The 19,902-nt window shown below is 41.5% G+C and overlaps 1 protein-coding gene and 1 pseudogene across 2 annotated transcripts in view; one reads left to right on the plus strand and one right to left on the minus strand.

Moving 5' to 3' along the window:
- ERBIN (erbb2 interacting protein) overlaps window positions 1-5,372 on the plus strand; it is a 121,782-nt gene extending 116,410 nt beyond the window's left edge. The window contains exons 24-27 of the mRNA XM_081090001.1: window positions 158-367; window positions 1,347-1,439; window positions 2,540-2,614; window positions 3,312-5,372. Coding sequence (XP_080946127.1) covers window positions 158-367; window positions 1,347-1,439; window positions 2,540-2,614; window positions 3,312-3,419 — 486 coding nt within the window. The 3' untranslated portion in view covers window positions 3,420-5,372. The remainder of the gene's footprint in view (window positions 1-157; window positions 368-1,346; window positions 1,440-2,539; window positions 2,615-3,311) is intronic.
- A 9,199-nt stretch (window positions 5,373-14,571) lies between these two features.
- Window positions 14,572-18,397, minus strand: LOC308518132 (codanin-1-like; annotated as a pseudogene). Its single transcript has 2 exons — window positions 18,338-18,397; window positions 14,572-17,796 (listed from the first exon to the last, which is right to left on the minus strand). The product of its transcript is annotated as a codanin-1-like (transcript).
- Between the last annotated feature and the right edge of the window lie 1,505 nt (window positions 18,398-19,902).

The following is a 19,902-nucleotide window of genomic DNA, read 5'->3' on the forward strand; positions in this document are numbered from 1 at the left end:
TTTTTAGTGTAAAATTAGAAAAAATAGTATAAGTGGCATGACACTGTGATTTAGAATGTTAACCTCTATTGCTTTTGAAATGCTCCAAAAGAAAATCCAACTATTTGTATTAAGACATCATTATTGGTCATTTTAAGACACTTCATGTTTTTCTTAGATGCCTTTGAGTAATGGACAGATGGGCCAGCCTCTCAGGCCTCAGGCAAATTATAGTCAAATACATCACCCCCTTCCTCAGGCATCTGTGGCAAGGCATCCCTCTAGAGAACAACTAATTGATTACTTGATGCTGAAAGTGGCCCACCAGCCTCCATATACACAGCCCCATTGTTCTCCTAGACAAGGCCATGAGCTGGCAAGGCAAGAGGTAAGAATGATCAAGAATATTTGAAATATGAGACTAAGCTTTTAATGTATTTTATAGGTTATTTAATTATTAGCAATAAATCCATATAGAATTTTAACATAGTTTTTTTTAACCATTTTGTGTTTAAGGTCTTGTTTCCTGTTAAGTTTATAAAGTGTTAAACTTCGTGGGTTTTTTTGACTTTATGACCCCAACCCCCATTCTCATTAATTGACATAAGATGTAGTGTTTTAGGCATGATTTTCTTTTTTTCCTAAGGTGGTTATTTTTCCCAAACTGGTTGATGAAAGCAGACCTTCTTCAACAATATAACTAGGCCATTAAACTTTTTTTAATATATATATTTTTTATTGTTAACAGTGTTATAGATGTCTCCCATTTTCCTCCTTAGACCATTAAGCTTGAATTGGCATGTTGTGGTTTGCTGTGGTTATTTGACACTCGGCTTGTGAAACTTGACTTAAGTCTCCAAACTACTTTGAGAATTAAATCTTACAAAGTACTTTAAAAAAAAAAGTCGCTAGTCATATATTTTGATAGCTTATTGATAAAATGATATTATTAGAAATTTAAAGAGCAAATGCTTTATTCATTTTGGATCTATGAATTTCCCAATAGACAGAGATACTATGTAATGTAGATGTTTCATAAATAGAAACCAATAATGTACATGTTTTGTGTGTATGCTATGTCTTTAAGATCCGTGTCTAAAAAATACAATAGGGTTAACATTAATTGGTTGCCTATTCTCATAAAACAGCAATAGATTAAGTTATGAGCTTTGCTTTATAATCCTAGCTGTGCCGTTAACTCACTAACTCATTAACATAATATTCCATGTCATAGTTTCACTTCATCTGCCCAGGTATTTGTTTTAGATGAATCCCTACGTAGTTATGTTTGTTTGTTACAACTTAATATACCAATACTTAACTATGGATGTTACTGTGTTGCAACTTACCTTATTTTGATATCTCAGATTCGAGTGAGAGTTGAAAAGGATCCAGAACTTGGATTTAGCATATCAGGAGGTGTTGGTGGAAGAGGAAACCCATTCAGACCTGATGATGATGTGAGTTTTATTTATATATTCTTTTAAAAGCCCATAAAGTTTTATTCACTATTAATATCTATTATCCTATATAATAAAAGCCTAATATGCAAATTGACCAAATGGTGGAACAACCGGTCGCTATGATGTGCACTGACCACCAGGGGGCAGATGCTCAGTGCAGGAGCTGCCCACAGGCCCCAGGCCAGCCGAGGCAGGTGCCAGCGGGGGCCCCCCGATTGCCCCGCTGGTCACCCCACAGAGGGAGGCGACTGGCAGCAGCAGTGGGGCGATCAGGGGGCGGCACTGAAGGAGGCGACTGGCGGTGGCAGCAGGGGACCAGGCCAGTGAGCAGGCAGTGCCAGGCTAGCCAAGGCAGGTGCCAACTGGGGCCCCTGACTGCCCCACCAGTTGCCCTTCAGATCAGACTTGATCACCAGCCAGGCATAGGGACCTTACCCATGCATGAATTTCGTGCACTGGGCCTCTAGTACATATGTAAAAATCTAACATGTATTTCTGTAAATCTAGACAGACACCTTTTTTATTTCTTTTTGGTATTGTTCAGCTTTTTGTTTTGAAATGTGATCGGTTTAATTGTTCGAGGCATATAAATTTAACCAAATATTTCACATGTTCCTCATACTGTGAAGTGATTTTTAACTTCGTAATTATTTTTCTGTACATCTATAGAATTAACTTCATCACTTAAACAGAAATAACTATACTGAATTGTCAGAGACAAAAATAAAAATAATAGAGTTGGGTTGCCCTGCCACCAGCCTGCTCTCCAGTGGGTGACAGGTTTGATCCCCACCCCCGCTCAGGGCATGTGTGGGAGGCAACCAATCGATATGTCTCTCTCACATAGATGTTTCTCTCTCTCTCCCTCCCCCTTTCCAATCTTTCTAAAAAAAAAAAATCAATGGAAAAAATATACTCACTCCTTGGCTAAGGATATAAAAATAATAATAGGGTTGATTGTCACGATGTTTTCAGAGAAGACAAGGAGAAATCCTTACAATTCAAATTTTTGCATACTGAGAAAAATTGCTTCTTGGTACTCTGTTATTTATGCATACTGCTTCCCATTAAGTAATTTTTTGTTGTTGTTATTAAAGGGTATATTTGTAACAAGGGTACAGCCTGAAGGACCAGCATCAAAATTATTGCAACCAGGTGATAAAATTATTCAGGTAACTAAGATACGTCTTTTTATTATTTCCTTTATTTTTTACTTTGTAATTAATCTGCCTCATCAAGAAATTATTAAATGCCTTATTTGAAAATAAGCATTTTATGAAGTTTATCTTTAAATATTTGTAGATAAAAAGAGTGATATATTCTATAGGCTACTCTAATGCTTTCATAGTTTAAATAATATTCACCTTGTACTGTGGAAAATCATACTGATACTTTTAATACATGTTTGATATATTTTAGTATTTTATTTTAGTTCAAAAATGGTAACTTCTCTAAAATAAGGTGATGAAAGAATCTTTGTTGTGTTAGGAGAATTAAAGTAGTTAATTCATGGAAGCACTTAGAACTGTGTGTCTGGCACACAGTAAGACCTCAGTAAACATTTAGCCTAAATTATAGGAAGTGTAGTGTTCTTGATCTGTTACCCCTGCAACTTGGTGACTTTAATCGCATGGTAGTGCATACACACAACACTGACGGCACTGTGTCTTTGACAAATATTCCTGGCATTGGCTATTATGTAGGAGTCATCTGAAAATATAGGTTCCTGGATCCCACCTTCAGAGATTCTATTTTAGTGCTCAGGAGTCTCAATGTTGTTTTCAATTGCCAAAATCATTCTTATTTTCTGCAAATAAATTACTATGAAATGTTTGGTTTTTTAAAAAGTATTTTTCTTCTTTCTTCTAGGCTAATGGCTACAGTTTCATTAATATTGAACATGGACAAGCAGTGTCCTTGCTAAAAACTTTCCAGAACACAGTAGAACTCATCATTGTACGAGAGGTTTCCTCATAAGAACTGTGGACAAAAAGGGGGGGAAGACAGCAAGATTTATTGGAAGATATTTGCAGGGGAAATTAATATTTTGACTATTTTTATATATAAAGAAGAACTCAAAAAAAGTATGTTCAAATTTGTACATTAATGAAATAATGAAACTTGTGGCTAGAGGGGAAGAACCACTGTACAGTATATAGGGAAGACTGTTGAATTCAAACCATATAAAACTTCCTGTTAGGTTTTTTTAAAGACATAGTAATCAAGGCTACAAAAACAAACGTATGTTGTTTTTGTATAGATTGTAGGTTTATTTTTGGATTTCATATACAGACTGAACTCTGCAAGGCTCTTGTTAGCCTTGATTGTAGCCCAGAGACAGATGGCAGAGCTAGCTGTCTCATAGCTTTTATGCCCTTATTTTTATTCAACTGATTATTAATGTTTTTCTGCTGAAACTTTTTTTTTTTTTTAATGTGGGCAAGAGATTTGAAGTGTTGGCTTTTGCTATGTGCATATTGAATCAAAGAGTGAGCAGGTGAAGGTGGTGCTGGTGGGTTCACTTTCCAAGGCCTGATTAAGTTAATTCCTGTAAAAATCTGAAAGCAAAGAATGAAAAAACAGCTTTCTGTCCATGTGTTTTTATTAATAGAATAATGCAATAAAAAATGTAATGTCTTTTTAAAGAAATAAAGAAGACGATGATTGCATTTTATGAGCTCTACAGGATCTATACTTGTCATAGACATTGACTACATAAATTTCCTACTGGTGATTCAATTTTCCATTTTTTAGTCACAGGAAATTTTAAACTCTACTGTAGATGTACGTCCATGCTTTTTCTGTGATATGGAAATCCCTTGTTTTCTTTTTTTTTTTTTTGCAAATGATATTTGCGATTTGTTTTATAATTAATACTCCATTTTAATCTTAATTTATAATTTTTATTTTAAGCAGCAAAGGAAACTAAAATGGCCAGTTTTAAGATTGTGTTGCTATGACACAAAATGTAAGAAGATTTAGGAAAGCCTCTTGCTTTTGTTTGGCCCCACATACATTGCCTTGGTAAAGTAAAAGGAAACAGTACGCATGGAGCTAGGAAACCAAAGCAAGTTTGTGAAACTGGCACAGTGATAGAGCGTTGCTGTGGAGGGTTGTAGAGCAAAGGGATGGGTCCTTGGGGCCTACCAGTGTGTAAAGGTGTTCAGATAAAGGGCTGTTCCTACAGGTAACCTTAAATGTGAACTCGACACTTCAGAGTCTTTAAAGGGTTTCTAAGTGTGTCAGTGTAATAGTGTTTTACCACCAACTGCCTTTGTTGTCATTAGTGTAAGAAATTGTGGGTAGAGGTTTATTAATTTGTTTATCCAAACAAAATTTTGTTTTATTTTTCTGTATGTAATCAAATAAAAATTGAATAGCATTCAATGGTAAGAATGAATGCATGGATATTTGGACCATAAAAAAGTGCCATAGAAGACCAATAACTGTTTTTATTCAAGGCTGATCTAGAGCCTTTCATTAGAGCAATATTCAGTTATTGCAATTCATTTTTAATTACTAAGAAATATAATTTTGGAATTTTTAATATGTTATTCTTTGTTCTTCAACCTTGTTTTAATTAAGACTTTCATAGGACTAGCAAAAACAGCAATCGACATTATTTTGCAAAAGTGAGTTAGACTCATTGCTCTTGCTAGTCAGAGTAACTTTTCAAAAGATGTGAACTCAAATATTGCACTTCTTTCAAGATGTTATCAATTGGTTATTGTACTGTATAGTTTTAATAATGTTGATTGGAACCCTTTAACAACTCTTTGTAAATTTTAACTCATTTTTGTTGATTTTCAGTACTATTTACATAGGAATTGATTTTTATGGATATAGTAGAAGAAATGTGCTGTATTTTGATAAAATTCATTTATTGTATGTGTGTTGTAATCTCTAAAAAAAGAATGACAAACAGATTCTTTAAGATAAGCCTTGGTGTTCCCTTTATTCATAGTTGATTTTAAACTATTTTAGCATTGTAATTTTACAATGTAATTTCAATATATGTAATTTTACATTGTATTTCACATCAGTTTTATTGATTTAAATCAATTTTTCAGTCATTTTCTGCTTTTAATAGGAATACATAAAAGAGATATAATTATTACATTTTCAACTACTTTACCTCGAATTAGATATACAAACTATAATTTTAGAAAAGGAAGTAAGCCACAAAGAACAATTGATTTATCAATGATCTAAACTTAATTGTCTGCTTTTATATTGAAATGTTACAAATGCAACAGGTATTATATGCACTAGTATTTTTTCTACTCTAGTTAATTTAAAATATTTTTTAAATGTTCTTGTAACACAAAGTTGAATAAGGAAATTTTGTTACCAAGAGGAGTAACATGATACATGATATAATGTTAAAAACTAATAGCAAAAAGTTTTGCACTTAAAATAATAACTAAAGTTTTCTTCTAAAATATTGGAAAATTGAAATGAAATAACAAGGACTCTTCATTCGAATTTTTGTTTTGGTAATGATAAAGTTTCAAAATTTAAAAGATTAATAATTCAAGCCGAAACCGGTTTGGCTCAGTGGATAGAGCGTCGGCCTGCGGACTGAAGGGTCCCGGGTTCGATTCCGGTCAAGGGCATGTACCTGGGTTGCGGGCACATCCCCAGTGGGAGATATGCAGGAGGCAGCTGATCGATGTTTCTCTCTCATCGATGTTCCTAACTATCTCTCTCCCTTCCTCTCTGTAGAAAATCAATAAAATATACTTAAAAAAAAAAGAGAATAATAATTCAAATCTTTTGAGGACATAGAAAGGACATTTTTAGTTGTTTTAAAGGTGAGTGATTTACAGTCAAGGCCTACACCCATAACAGACTTTATTTTAATAAGTATCATGTAACAAACCATCAAAACTTTATTTTTAGTAACAGTGTTTAAAATTGACTACCCTAAAATTTTAAACCATTAAAAATTATGTGTCAAGGGTAATTTACTCAGTACAGAATTGTACCCATAAAACTAAAGTTGTTTTTCTCATTCATTAAAGAATCATTAGTTTATCAGAATCCATGAAATTCTAAAATTCCCTATGTATTTATTTTAAAAATTTTTTCTGACCTCTTTAGAATTAAATGTTTATATACTTTTAAAAAATTTAAACACAAATATTGCTATAAATTGAACTAAACTTTTAAGCATTAATTTGCTGTTTAAAAAAAATACCATTAGCAGCTATGTAATATTTTTGTCAATCAACATTTATAAAACATTCCAAATTTTTGTATATATCTAGATTGTTTTAAGTAACCACAGTGACTAGGTAATAAACTAATGCTATTTAAAGTTGTGTGATTTTATGAAATTCAGGGTGAGAAGAATTGTCACAAAGAGAAAGATATACAATTATTTTCTTTGACCACTGAGAAAATCTATTTCTGGGTATGGAGAAAGTGTTGTATTTTACTTTAAAGGAAGCCAGTGGAGTATGAAATATTTTTCAGTTAGTTTGAAATTGGTGATCAATCCAATCTACTTGGAAGGATATTTTTTTCCATTCTTTTGAAATTCTTATTAGCTTATCATTTTGGTTTAAGGTATATAGATTTCTTAAAAAAGAGATACTGAAATCAAAATTAAAATAATTTCATGTTTCATCAAAAGCATAAATACACGTAGTTGATGATGTACAAAGGGAAAAAGATCACTTTTCTTTTAAAAGGCAATATAGATTATATAGGCAGCCAGTTCAAACGGTTAGGCTCAGGAAAGGTTGGCACGTTTCTTTACCTCTGTAAAACTTGAAGCCCTGTGGATAGTAAGCATCGTTACTCAGTTTTGGAAAACTCTTAAGAGAATGCTATCTTCTTTCTAGTATGCATTCTCTTTGTGAAGTTACAAAATAAGTTTATGGTCTCCAAAAATACACAGTCCCAACAACATCCAAGCATCTGAGAAACTTTCTAAACAGAGCTTAGGGAAAACACCTCAGTAGAATCTCCTTGGGGTTTGTTTTTGTTTTTGTTTTGTTTTGTTTTAATCTTTATTGTTGAAAGTATTACGTATCTCCCACCCCATTGACTTCTAGCCCACCCTCACCCCCACCCCAGGCCTTCAACACCCTATTGTCTGTGTATGCATACAAGTGTTCATTGGTTGATCTCTTCCCACCCACCTCCCCTGCCTTTTCCTGAGTGTTGGTGAGGATGTGGAGAAAAGGGAATCCTTGGGTTTTATGTTCAAGAACAATAAAGCTATTCCTGAACATTTCCATAGAATTGTTAGGAAAGGGCTGGCAAAAATGATCCTGCTACTATAATTACCTTTTCAAATAAACAAAACACCTAAGGAAAGTTCTGATCTCCCATTGGATTTCACGTGGTCCATCTAAGCTGCTCATTTGGCCCTCAATTTAATTTCAGGATCAAGTATGAGAAGCTCATGAATGGCCACTAAGGGAAGAAATCCGAGCTATAAAATTAGGCTCCCCAGCCCCATTCCCCTGAATTCAATAAAGCCAATTTTATTTTGCATGAAAATTAAGTCTAGAAATATTTTTCATGACCTGACCTTCCTTTAAATCTAAACAAAACAATTGTGTTCCTCCAAAGCAAGGCTTTAGAACCTTATTAATTTTTTTGAGAGGGAAAGGGAGAGCGAAACGTCAATATGAGAGAAACATGGATCAGTTGCCTCCTGCACATACCCCGATTGGAGGTCGAACCTGCAACCTAGGCATGTACCCTCACCAGGGAATTAACCCACAACCTTTCGATGCACAGGAGGATAATGCTCCAACCTGCTGAGCCACCCGGCCAGGCCTAGAAGGATCTTTTTTTAAATGAGCTTTTTTCAATTAATTTCCTTGTTCAAAAACAAACTAGCCGAAACTGGTTTGGCTCAGTGGATAGAGCGTCGGCCTGCGGACTGAAGGGTCCCGGGTTCGATTCCGGTCAAGGGCATGTACCTGGGTTGCGCACATCCCCAGTGGGGGGTGTGCAGGAGGCGGCTGATCAATGTTTCTCTCTCATCGATGTTTCTAGCTCTCTCTCTCTCTCTCTCCCTTTCTCTCTGTAAGAAATCAATAAAATATATTTTAAAAAATTAAAAAAAAAAAAACTAAAGAAAAATAAGGTAGCCCTAGCTGTTTTGGCTCAGTGGATAGAGTATCGACCCACAGACTGAAGAATTCCAGGTTTGATTCTGGTCAAGGAAACGTACCTCAGTTGCAGACTTGACCCCTGGCCGTGTGTGGGAAGACAGCCAATCGATGCATCGCTCTCACATAAATGTCTCTGTCTCTCCACCTCCCTCCCTTTCTCTCAAAAAATCAATGGAAAAGTATCCTTAGGTGAGGATTAACAACAACAACAAAAAGAAACTAAACAGCCCTAACCGGTTTGGCTCAGTAGATAGAGCCTCGGCCTGCGGACTGAAGGGTCCCGGGTTCGATTTCGGTCAAGGGCATGTACCTTGGTTGCGGGCACATCCCCAGTAGGGTGTATGCAGGAGGCAGCTGATCGATGTTTCTAACTATCCCTCTCCCTTCCTCTCTGTAAAAAATCAATAAAATATATTTTTTTAAAAAGAAACTAAACAATGTTACATGTTTTTACAAAAAATTTTTTTGAAAGTCAGGTCCAAAGGCAGAACCTTATATTTATTACTATTGAATTTCACTTTGTAAGCTGGGGTTTACCATTTGTTCCTATTAGGATCTTTCTGAATTGTTCTGCCAGTAATGAAGTTGCTATTGCTTCTAATTCCTGCACTCTACAAATACGATGCACATTTCCGTATAGGCCATAGAAAAATGCATCAAGTTTTATTCATAATCCCTCTTGCATTCCAGTGTAGCATTCATAGGTTCTCCACTTTAACAAGAGCCTCACCCTAGATGTGCTCTCATTGTCTCTGTTCTGGAGATCTTGTTTAAAGGGCAGGCACCAGTGAGATTTCCTCACATTTCAGAGGACACCCCAGGTTGACATCACCCACATATCCACCTCTACAAAGAAGGTCACCTCCTGTCTCCAGCTGCTGCTCCTGCTGCTGCTTTTTTATTCACTCTGAGCAGGACACAGGCTACCCAACTGTCCCCTCCCCAGCTGTCTTGAATTGCAGATCTATTTAACTAATACTGCTTGGGAACTAAGGAAGTTCTCATTTCTAATTTGTGAAGCAGGGATAGTAATAGTACCTAGTAAATAATTAATGGATAGCAGTTACCAACAAGTTATCAAAAAAGAAAAATTCCCTTTTCATAATGTAAAAGTTTTTATAGCTAGTATCGGAGGAAAAGATGATAAAATGGAGGATCCACAGGATCAAAGAGATAGAGAGGAGGCAGACGCCAGGCCTTCTCTAAGCGAGAGCCTTGAAGCAAGAGAGCTGCTCTTCCGTTGACCTTGAAGAAGCTCCTTACTGTGAACTGCCAGTGGAGATGGGCAGTTTCTAGTAGCTGAGGGCCTTCGTTCTACAACTGCAAGGAACTGGGTTTTGCTAACAAGCTGAATGAGTTTGGAAGAGGACCCCAAGCTCCAGGTGAGCACACAGCCCAGCTGCATTGACGGCAGCCTGAGGGACCCTGAGCAGAGTTCCCAGCTAAGCATGGATGGACTCCTAACCATCAGAAACGGTGAGGTAATGCCCTAGCTGGTTTTGCTCAGTGGACAGAGCGATGGCCTGGGGACAAGGGTCCTGGGTTTGATTCCAGTCAAGGGCACGTGCCCGGGTTGCAGGCTTGATACCCAGTAGGGAGTGTGCAGGAGGCAGCTGATCAATGATTCTCATCATTTATGTTTCTCTCTCCCTCTCCCTTCTTCTCTGAAATCTATAAAAATACATTTATTAAAGAAAAAAGAAACTGTGAGGTAATATGGGTTGTTTGAAACTGCTAAGTTTCTAGTCACAGCAATAGAAAACTAAAAACAACTAGCCATAGTTCAGTTTCTACTTGCACTCCCCATGGCCCCTCTAACTCAGAGCTAGAGTGGATCCTGTCTGAGACCCTAAAACCCCAGCCTTGGTTTTGTATCTAGAACCCCATTTTGAAAGTCCCTTCCCCAGGCCCCACTCCACTCTCTTTGTTCAGACCCCCTTGGTTAATACTGGCCCTAATGGGACTTGTTAGATTTGGTGATAGGAAGAGCACTCCACTCCCTTCTGTCGGACCTGCAAGCACCCAGAATACCTGGGAAAGGTGTATAACAAGACGATTGGTGTCATGCAAAGGATTGTATTCTGAGGACAACAGTGAGTGATGCAAGTGATTTGACTTGAACTTTATAAAGATCACTCGTGAAAAATGGATGTGGTAGCAGTAGCTGGGGTAAAAAAAAAAAAACCCAAAAACTTAGAGTTAGTGACATGTTTAGAAGGTATTGTAAAATCCAGAATAGAGATAATACTGGCAGAAGCCACGATACTGGAATGCCAGATTAATAAGGTACAGTGGGGTGAGGAGGCAGTCAGGGTGGAGGAATTAAGAGTGACTCCCAAGTTGTGGCTGGATTTGAAGGATAGGTGGTGACGCCACTAGTCGACCTCAGGAATAGGAAATGCCTTACCCTTGCTTAATCTGGAGCATTGAAAAATCCCACCTGGCGCTCAGGAGAAACTGGTGAGAGAGAGAGAGACCGAGGGCCTTCAGTCTATTATTGTTACGATGATAACTGGATGCCAGAAGCTAGTCGTCTTCGTGCCTTTTCTGAACTCCAAACTTTCCTGTTCTTTGATATTTAAAATTTACACCACATAATTGATTCTCATATTGTTATGTGTATTATTTAGTCTTATTTCCGAAACTATTGGGAACTCCATGATGGAAGAATCTTTTATATCCACTCCAGTGTTCTGGGTATGCAGTAGGTACTGAACACAGTGGAAAGGACCACTTGTTACCCTGGAATTTTACATTTCATCCACATAAGGAGAGAAAACAGGCCAAGAGGTCAGACATATAAGGGAAGTTGTGCAGGGTCTGTTAGGCCATTGTAAAGATGATTTTGGCTTTTACGCTGTGGGAGAGAGTATAAAATGAAAGTGTGAGAAGCCCGTTGCTGACTTGCAGCATAACTAGCTTTGAAAACAAAGGCTTTCTCATGTACATATTAAAAGTACTCAACATTTGAGTTCAATAAATGTTGTGGATGATGAATAAATTCTGCATGTGCTGTTCAGATGGTGATATAGTATCATATAAATAGTACCATTTCACATTAGCAATATTCCCTGGCATGAACATGCATTCATTGAAAAACCAACAACCATCTGTCAAAAGTGAATCCTAAATTGGCTCTTTGGCCCCATAAGAGGCTATAATGAACCTACTCTTGACGTTTAGAAAAAATGGTTGTCTTCTGACTGGAAAATCCTGGTGGCACTTCTTTGATTGAGGTGTTATCAGCACCGTATGCTAGAGCATTAACCAATTCCTGCCGTCAGACTTGCCTGCTCTTTGCCAAAAATCCCATCTGTTCTCCATCCTCAGTTTCTTCCCAACCCAAAAGCATGTTTGTTATCTTTAGGAACAAAAACAAAAACATCACTACTATAATCACCATATTTGTAGTTTAAAAATGAATCAGACTTAACTGGTTAAGTTTTTCAAGTATTATTTATTGATACATTAGGCAACTGTATAGATGTCAGAGTACAGAAAATCAGCTTTTTTACCTCAATGTTTTTGAAAACCTTGCCACTATGTTAAGAAAGTGGTTTAGCCGAAACCGGTTTGGCTCAGTGGATAGAGCGTCGGCCTGCGGACTGAGAGGTCCCAGGTTCGATTCCAGTCAAGGGCATGTACCTGGGTTGCGGGCACATCCCCAGTAGGAGATGTGCAGGAGGCAGCTGATCGATGTTTCTCTCTCATCGATGTTTCTAACTATCTCCCTTTCTCTCTGTAAAAAATCAATTAAAAAAAAGATAAAATTAAAAAAGAAAGTGGTTTATAGCTGTATATAATCTTCCCTTTTTAATATATCTTTATTGATTTCAGAGAGGAAGAGAGAGGGGGAGAGGGAGAGACATCAATGATGAGAGAGAATCATTGATCAGCTGCCTCCTGCATGTCCCTTACTGGGGATCGAGCCCACAACCCAGGCATGTGCCCTTGGCAGAAATCGAACCTGGGACCCTTCAGTCCACAGGCAAATGCTCTATCCAGTGATGGCGAACCTTTTGAGCTCGGCGTGTCAGCATTTTGAAAAACCCTAACTTAACTCTGGTGCCGTGTCACATATAGAAATTTTTTGATATTTGCAACCATAGTAAAACAAAGACATATTTTTGATATTTATTTTATATATTTAAATGCCATTTAACAAAGAAAAATCAACCAAAAAAAAATGAGTTCGCGTGTCACCTTTGACACGCGTGTCATAGGTTCACCATCACTGCTCTATACACTGAGCCAAACCTGCTAGGGATATAATCTTCCCTTTTTAAATATCATTATTTGTGATATAGCTTTAGAGATACCACTAATAAACTAAGAATTTCATTATCGAGCATTCATTATATTATAAAATATATTGACAAAAGCCAGCCTGCATTAAAACATTTAAAAAGACGGAAGGATTCCAATAGACTAGTACATTAGGAAAAATCAAATGTACATTTATTTGTACTTAAATAATTCCTGGGCATCTTTTATTTTGATCAGTAACAAAATTTTTTATGACACTAAAAATCCAGAAAATAATCTGGATATTATTTTACTACAGATAATTTCTAAAAGCTTGTATTATCTAGTTTGATCTAAACTCCTAACTATAAAAGAGAAAACAAATTAAAATATTGGCTTTAGAATTGGCTGTCATCAGACAAAATTGGTATTCCTGCCCGGCCAGTGCGGGTCAGTGGTTGGGCGTCGACCCATGCACCAAGAGGTCCTTGGTTACAATCGCAGTCAGGGCACATGCCACTTTTGACAGTATGGTTGGGCTTGGAGGGCATTGTGCTACGTGATATAAGTCAGACAGAGAAAGACAAATACTGTATGATATCACATATCTGGAATCCAAAAAAAGCCAAACCAGGGGCTGAAGGGGTGGGAGAAATGGGGAAATGTTGGTGAAAGGGTACAGACTTCCAGTTATAAGCCAAATAAGTTGTGGGATCTAATATACAGCATGGTGAGTAGAGTCAATAATACTGTATTAAGTTAATATCTATCATTGTGTAGAGTTATATTTTATGTAGAACTTAAAATATCAATCACTTCTCGAATCTGGAGAGAATGTTTATAGGGAAAAGTCCATCACAGAAATCCACTTATTTAAAGCAAAGGACTCGATTTTGTTTTTCAATTAACAACCTGTTGCCCAAGCTCATCAAAGGATCAGTCATAACTGGATCCAGAAACTACCTGGAGAGTACATTCCCATGGCATCCAACTTGCCTTTTTATTGATAACTGTTCAGTTAAATTTCATTTCAAATTAAAGTAAAACCAAGTGTATTCAATTCTTTTTTTTTTCCCTTGGTAAAGAAGAGTTTATTTTTAAAAAGCTCTAGTGTTCTGCCCCCACCCTTGGCTCCTGGAGTTAGGGTCAAGAGTTACCTGCACAGGACTGAAGGCAGGGAGGTGCGGGGGGGGGGGGGGGGGGTAGGGCTGGGTTTCTGTTGGGAACGCCCCACCTCATCTATTGTGCATTTTAAGGAGATGGCAGTCCAGCTCCTAGTGGTAAGACAATGTAGACTCCCAAGATTCATGTTTTAACTTTACTCACAAGTTAAACAACGTCATTTGCCTCTGTCATGATTTCCCAAACCAGATTTAGAGATGCTGGGATAGCAGCAAGTGGGGCTCAAGCCCACACACATAATTTCATTTAGTATCCAAGTAATAAATGCCAACTCTTCTGCTCCAGGGCTGGAGTCTCTAGGCTTTTACCCCGTAATCCTGAACCCTCAGGTGAGGGTTCCCTGCTCCTTCTTCAAGGACTCAGGGTGGCGAGCAGCCAGGCAGCCACATACTTACTTCACATGTAAGTAGGAAGCCTAATTTCAGATTCAGCTCCTCCTGCACCAGCAGGGGTCAGTCAGCATTGGGCACTTTGGGATGGCACTGGGCGTTGGGGTCTCCTCCTGAGGCAGTCAGGTGGGGTGCCAGGGCTCTGGTGAGACTTCAAGGCAGGGCCACTTCTCAGTCCTAGCTCTGGGCCAACATGGTCCCCCAGTTTGGCTGTGCCAGCTCACAAGCTCTTAGCTGGGGTTCTGGCACCTGGGGCTCAGCCAGAAACAGATTGAACAGTGTTGCTAATTCTTCAGCAAAGTCCTCTGGCCACTGGGCCTCATGGAGGCTGTCCAGGCAGGCCTCTATCTCTTTCCGTCCCATCAGACCTTTCTCTACCAGCTCCCGGAGTAAGAACTTGGCCGAGTGTCTGCCAGAAGCCCCACGTTTCTTGGGCTCAGCAAGAGCTGCAGCGGAACAGGCACCTGAAAGTCATCCTTCCACAGGGAAAGCAGCATGTGGAGGAGCCTTCGAGCCTGCTGTCTCTCCAGCCGGTGTTGTGTTGGGGGCCCTAGGACAGGAATTTGGTCTGCAACAAGGAGAGACGCTAACTCCACAGAGCACTTTGCCAGATGCTGCTCGGCAGGTGGGCATAGGAACTGGCGGCACCGCAGTGTTTGACCCAGCGGGCCTAGGAGCTGCTCCAGATGCTCTGGGGACACTCCTTCCTCAGGGTCTCGGGGCCCCACGGCCACAGAGAGTACATCTTTGATTTCCGAGATGAGGTGGGAGGGGAGGGGAGCATGGTGCTCACAGGCACGGGAGCAGCCCCTCCGATCGCCCCGGACAGCCGGTTCTGGACCCTGGGCTGGAAGCATGTGACTCACTGCCGCTTTCACCTCTCTCCTGATCAGTGCTGTGATGTTGGCTGACAACCAAGTACAGGCTTTCTCTGTTGCAAGCCCCACAGCAATGTTCTCTGCGCTGCTCAGAACTGCTGCAGGAGTCTCCTCAGGGGCAGTGCCCGCACGGCACCGGGGCTCTTCTTTTGGCAGAACTCCCGCCCCTGGGTCAATGCCTGGGCCCCATGGGGGCACAGCTGGGAACACAAGATCTCCAACAGCTGGCCTGGACCTCCCCGTTCCTGTCTCTGTGTCACCAGCTGCTCTTGAAGAAGCGACTCAGCCTGGCGCACCAGATCTGCCACCAGCGTGGCCTTGATATGTTTGACACAGTTAGAGCCAATTCTCTCTGCCACAAACTCCACAGTCCTGTGCAGGGAGGGTGGCTGGTTGTGGAAAAAGGCTTGGGCCAACTGTGCCTGCAGCCCCTGGGCGGTCCGGAGGGGCTGGGCTCCCAGGCTGGTGGTGGGGCTGGGGGTGATTTTCCTTACGAAGCCCCCACTCCGCCCACTGCTGCCTGATACCCACGAAGGGAGCGGTTTGCGGAGCTCTCCAATATACGGACAGCAAGTGTAGAGCAGGTGCTGGTCCACCACAGGCACGCCATCCAAACCATGCTCTGAAGTGTTTGTATCCACCTCAAAGACATCCACCTGCCCCTCCTCCACAAAGAACAGGTCCTCAGGGACTGTGGGAATCTGGAAAAGCCAGCCAAGGACAGCAAGCAGCAACAGCTTGTTCAGGAAGCACATCTCCCCTTCACCGTCCTTAGACAAAACCAAGCTCCGGTGTAGGTGCAGCAGGAGTGAAGATGCTGCGGTAATAGTCCAGCATGGGAACAGTGTGGTCAGCCAGAGAGAGGAACTCCGCCAGCCAGGGCACTGTGAGCACCGCTCGGTGCGCCCGTGGCCCCTGCTGTAGCAGAGATCATGCACCCAGGACTGGGGGCACCTGGCTTCTCAGGGCCAGAACGGAGTCCTGGAGCTCACGGGTCGGAGGTGGTTCAGGCCCCCGGTATGGCAGGAAAGCCACAAAACCCAGGAATTTAGCCAGAAGCCTCAGGCTGAGCAGCACCACAGCAAACTGCCTCCGTCCACCCTGCCAGTCCACATCTGACTCTCCATCTTCATCACCAGGCTCAGGATGAGGCAGGACAAAGCTGTTGAGCTCCCGAATCTTCAAACTCAGACTATCCATGAGATGCTGATTAAACTGGAAGCTGCTGGCACTCAGGATGAAGTCCCTGAAGAATCCCTGACAGTCCGGGAAGGAGGGCGGTGGGCAGGGCCCACAACTGCTCTGAGGGGCTGCAAGCCGTTCCTGTAGGCGCCGCAACCGTCCCAACTTGTCAGCTCCAAGCATATTTAACGCATCTGGAGCCTCACCCAAGACAGTGCCCCCAGCACCACCAGGACTCTGACACATCTGGAGAAGTTGTTTTTGGAATAGCCGAACAAAATGACTGTGGCTGCAGGCTGCAGAGAGCTGACCCATCATGGCTCTGATCCTGCTGCCCAAGCCCTTCTCAAAATCCCAGCCAGGCTCCTCATGGCGATCTTCCCACTCTCGAAGCACCCATAAAACACATCCCTGTTTTTTAAAAGTATGAAAGGCTCGGCCACTGGAGAAGTTGGCACGATTGTCAGTTTCTGGCTGAACGGAGACAGCTTGAACAGAGGGTGGCATCACCAAAGAGACCTTGGCAACACTGCCCTCATAGGCAGCTCAAAGGCAGCCCTGCAGAGCTGGTGAGAAGCATCGCAGCCGCTCATTCTCAGCCAACAGCTTCAAGGTCCCTTTGTCCAGGTAGGGAAGAACTTGAAACTGATGTTCCAAAACCTGCACTGCAAAGAACACACAATCATGCACACTGTGGAATAGTGGGCTTTCCAGGGAGTCTAGGACTCCTGGATTGGGTTCAAGGTCACTGTCCTTAGCAGCCACCATCCTCCGGGCAGTAAGGAGCTGAAGGACGAAGAAAAGCTCCAAGAAGAGATTTGGCACCAGGTTTTCTGCAATGCATGACAAGTAGACAAGGGCCACCAGCTCCCGGCGCTGGCGGGAAGACACGTTGGCAGGGTCAGCAGGTTCAGCTGTGAGGTTTCCTGTCCGGGTGGGCAGGGAAGACCCCGATTCTGGGGTGGGACAGGTGGGAGCAGGTGACTGCTGCAGCTGCATAGAGCGCTCCTTCCCAAGCATCTCCCGCTCCTCTTGCAGACTTCTGCACCCTGCGGCCGGCCCAGGCCCCAAGGGCTCGAGTGCAGGACTGAGGGCTGGGCACTGGGGACACAGTTGATGGGGGGGAGGTGAAGCAGGTCTTGGGCTTGGAGAGTGCCCGCTCCTCGCTCACCGGGGTTGGGTTGATCCTGCGTGAAGGCCTCATCCTGCCTGCACCGCCGGGGGGGGGGGGCACTGAGCCCAGCGGAGGGAACTCGGGGCGCTGCGCGCGATCCAACGCACGGCGGGCTGCGACCGACACCTCCTCTCGCAGCAGCGACTCCAAAACGGCCGCCGTCCCGCTCTGGCCGCTCCGATGTGTTCACTTCTTTACAGTTAATCTTGCTCAGGTTCAGCAAGATTTAAATGATATCATTGACTGTACCTGACAATATTGACTTTTATCTGAGACTTGAGATCCTAGAACAATGCGAAGGTTAGAGAAATCCCCACCCCTCCGCTGTATTCCAGAAGTGGCTCACAGCAGGGAGCCACCTCTCCCCCAGAGCCTTAGGCCTCAAGGGTGAACTGTTGACCTATGACACAGGTCCTCCCAATTCCCACTCTTTAATTCACAGATGATTAGTTGAACTGCTAGTCCCCACTAATCAATCAGAATATAGGCTTGTCAGCCAAAGGTTGCATTTTCTCCATGCCCCCAGGTTCTGGAACCTTGACCCACACTCCACCTTCATGAGGCTCCCTCCAGAGAATTGGAAGACCTCAGGCTAAAATATTTTCTGATCTGCTATCCAATCAAATCATGTTCTCGCCTCACCTTCCTATACTGGCTTGTTCCTAATCTTGCTAACCCTTCCCTCTGTAGAAAATCTCTTCTGCCTAACCTTGGGGGGAGTGCAGACTTTATGCAAGTCCCCCGGGCCTATTGGAATAATCCGTTTCATCCTCCCATAATCCTTTCCAAAAAAGTATGTTCTTACCAAGTCTGAACCTCTTTTTCATTTAACACAATTCTTGTACTATTTTGTCTGCCCTGTATCCTGTGTAACTCACTAAATTCATGTGCACGTGGAATGACCACTCCAGTTTCAGTCAATCCTCACCACTCTTCTGTTGGGGCCCAGCCCTAGCAGGTCCAGGGGTTCCCAAAGGTGTGGACAGAGTCAGTGAAGAAGGAATGACACAGAGGCAGCATTCAGTTGACCAGCATGGATGGGTTCTCTCGCCTGGTTCTATCCAGGATCTCCAGCCAGGTTCTGTCTTTTATTGTCTTGTTACATCTGTATTTATACCAGTTGATTTTAATCCTATCAATTTCTATTCCAAAGGTTAGGGCATTTCTTATCGACATTCCAGGGAGTAAAGATTATGTAGCTTAAGCGTGATTGTCCATAGTTAAAGTGATTAACTACCTGCCTGGCATTTAGTTAAGGGGTTTTATTCCCTCCCTAACTTCAGGGGAAAATCCCTACCTGGGGAAACAACCTTTCTCGGAGAGGTGACCTTGCTTAAAACACCTAGCGCCAAGAAGGGGAGCAAACACATTAAGAACAGTATGCCATATACACCAGGTCCCTTGAAACATATGCTGTGCAGATGTTTCTTCCCTGCAGCGACTGTGTCAGGCAGCAAGGATGGACCAGCTTCTGGCACTCTTCAATGTTATTATATAGAGGCCAGGTTCATCTTGTGGCAACACAAAATTCAGCCGAATAAATTAGGTCTGATTATCTTTTAGTGTTTCATGGATCAGGCCGCAGGCAGCAAGGCTTTTAGCTACTGCAAGGGGCTCTCAGGGGTTGCACAACCTGCAAAGTTTTCATAGGAAGAAGGTGGGGCAAGGAAGCGTTTTACAAAAGAAAAGAAAGGCATGTTCTGGGGCCAAGGCGTCTTTTCTTTGGGGGAAGAGGATGAGAGGATGTTTATCATGCAGATGCCTCTTCTTTCTAAGGAGAAGCCTCTTTAGACTGATTACCTTACTCGTACTTGACTGTAAAATTCCAGACCAGTTGATTAAGATTCCGTTTCTCCTTTCACCTTGTAACATTTCCCTGTCGGCTGCAGGCACAGCTCTCCATGCGGCTTCTAACTGGGCTGCAGCACGTCAGGTCTCCTGGTTATTTTAAAAATACCAAAAAATTCACATGTAAAGACTAAATTTTAAATGATTTTACCACGGAAAGAAATGATAATGATGTGATATGATGGAGGTGTTAGCTAACACTTTAGTGTTAATCATTTTGCAATATATTTATGTTCAAATAAATACCTTGCATTTTCTTAAATTTACACAATCTTTTCTGTTGAACATAAAAAAATATCTCAATAAAGATAGGAAAAATGAAATCTGGCATCCTATATAATAAAAGGCTAATATGCAAATTGACCAAACGGCAGAATGACCAGTCGCTATGACGCACACTGACCACCAGGGGGCAGATGCTCAACG

Source organism: Myotis nattereri (genome assembly GCF_964212035.1).
Source record: "Myotis nattereri genome assembly, chromosome: 4".
NCBI classification, from domain to species: Eukaryota; Metazoa; Chordata; class Mammalia; order Chiroptera; family Vespertilionidae; genus Myotis; species Myotis nattereri.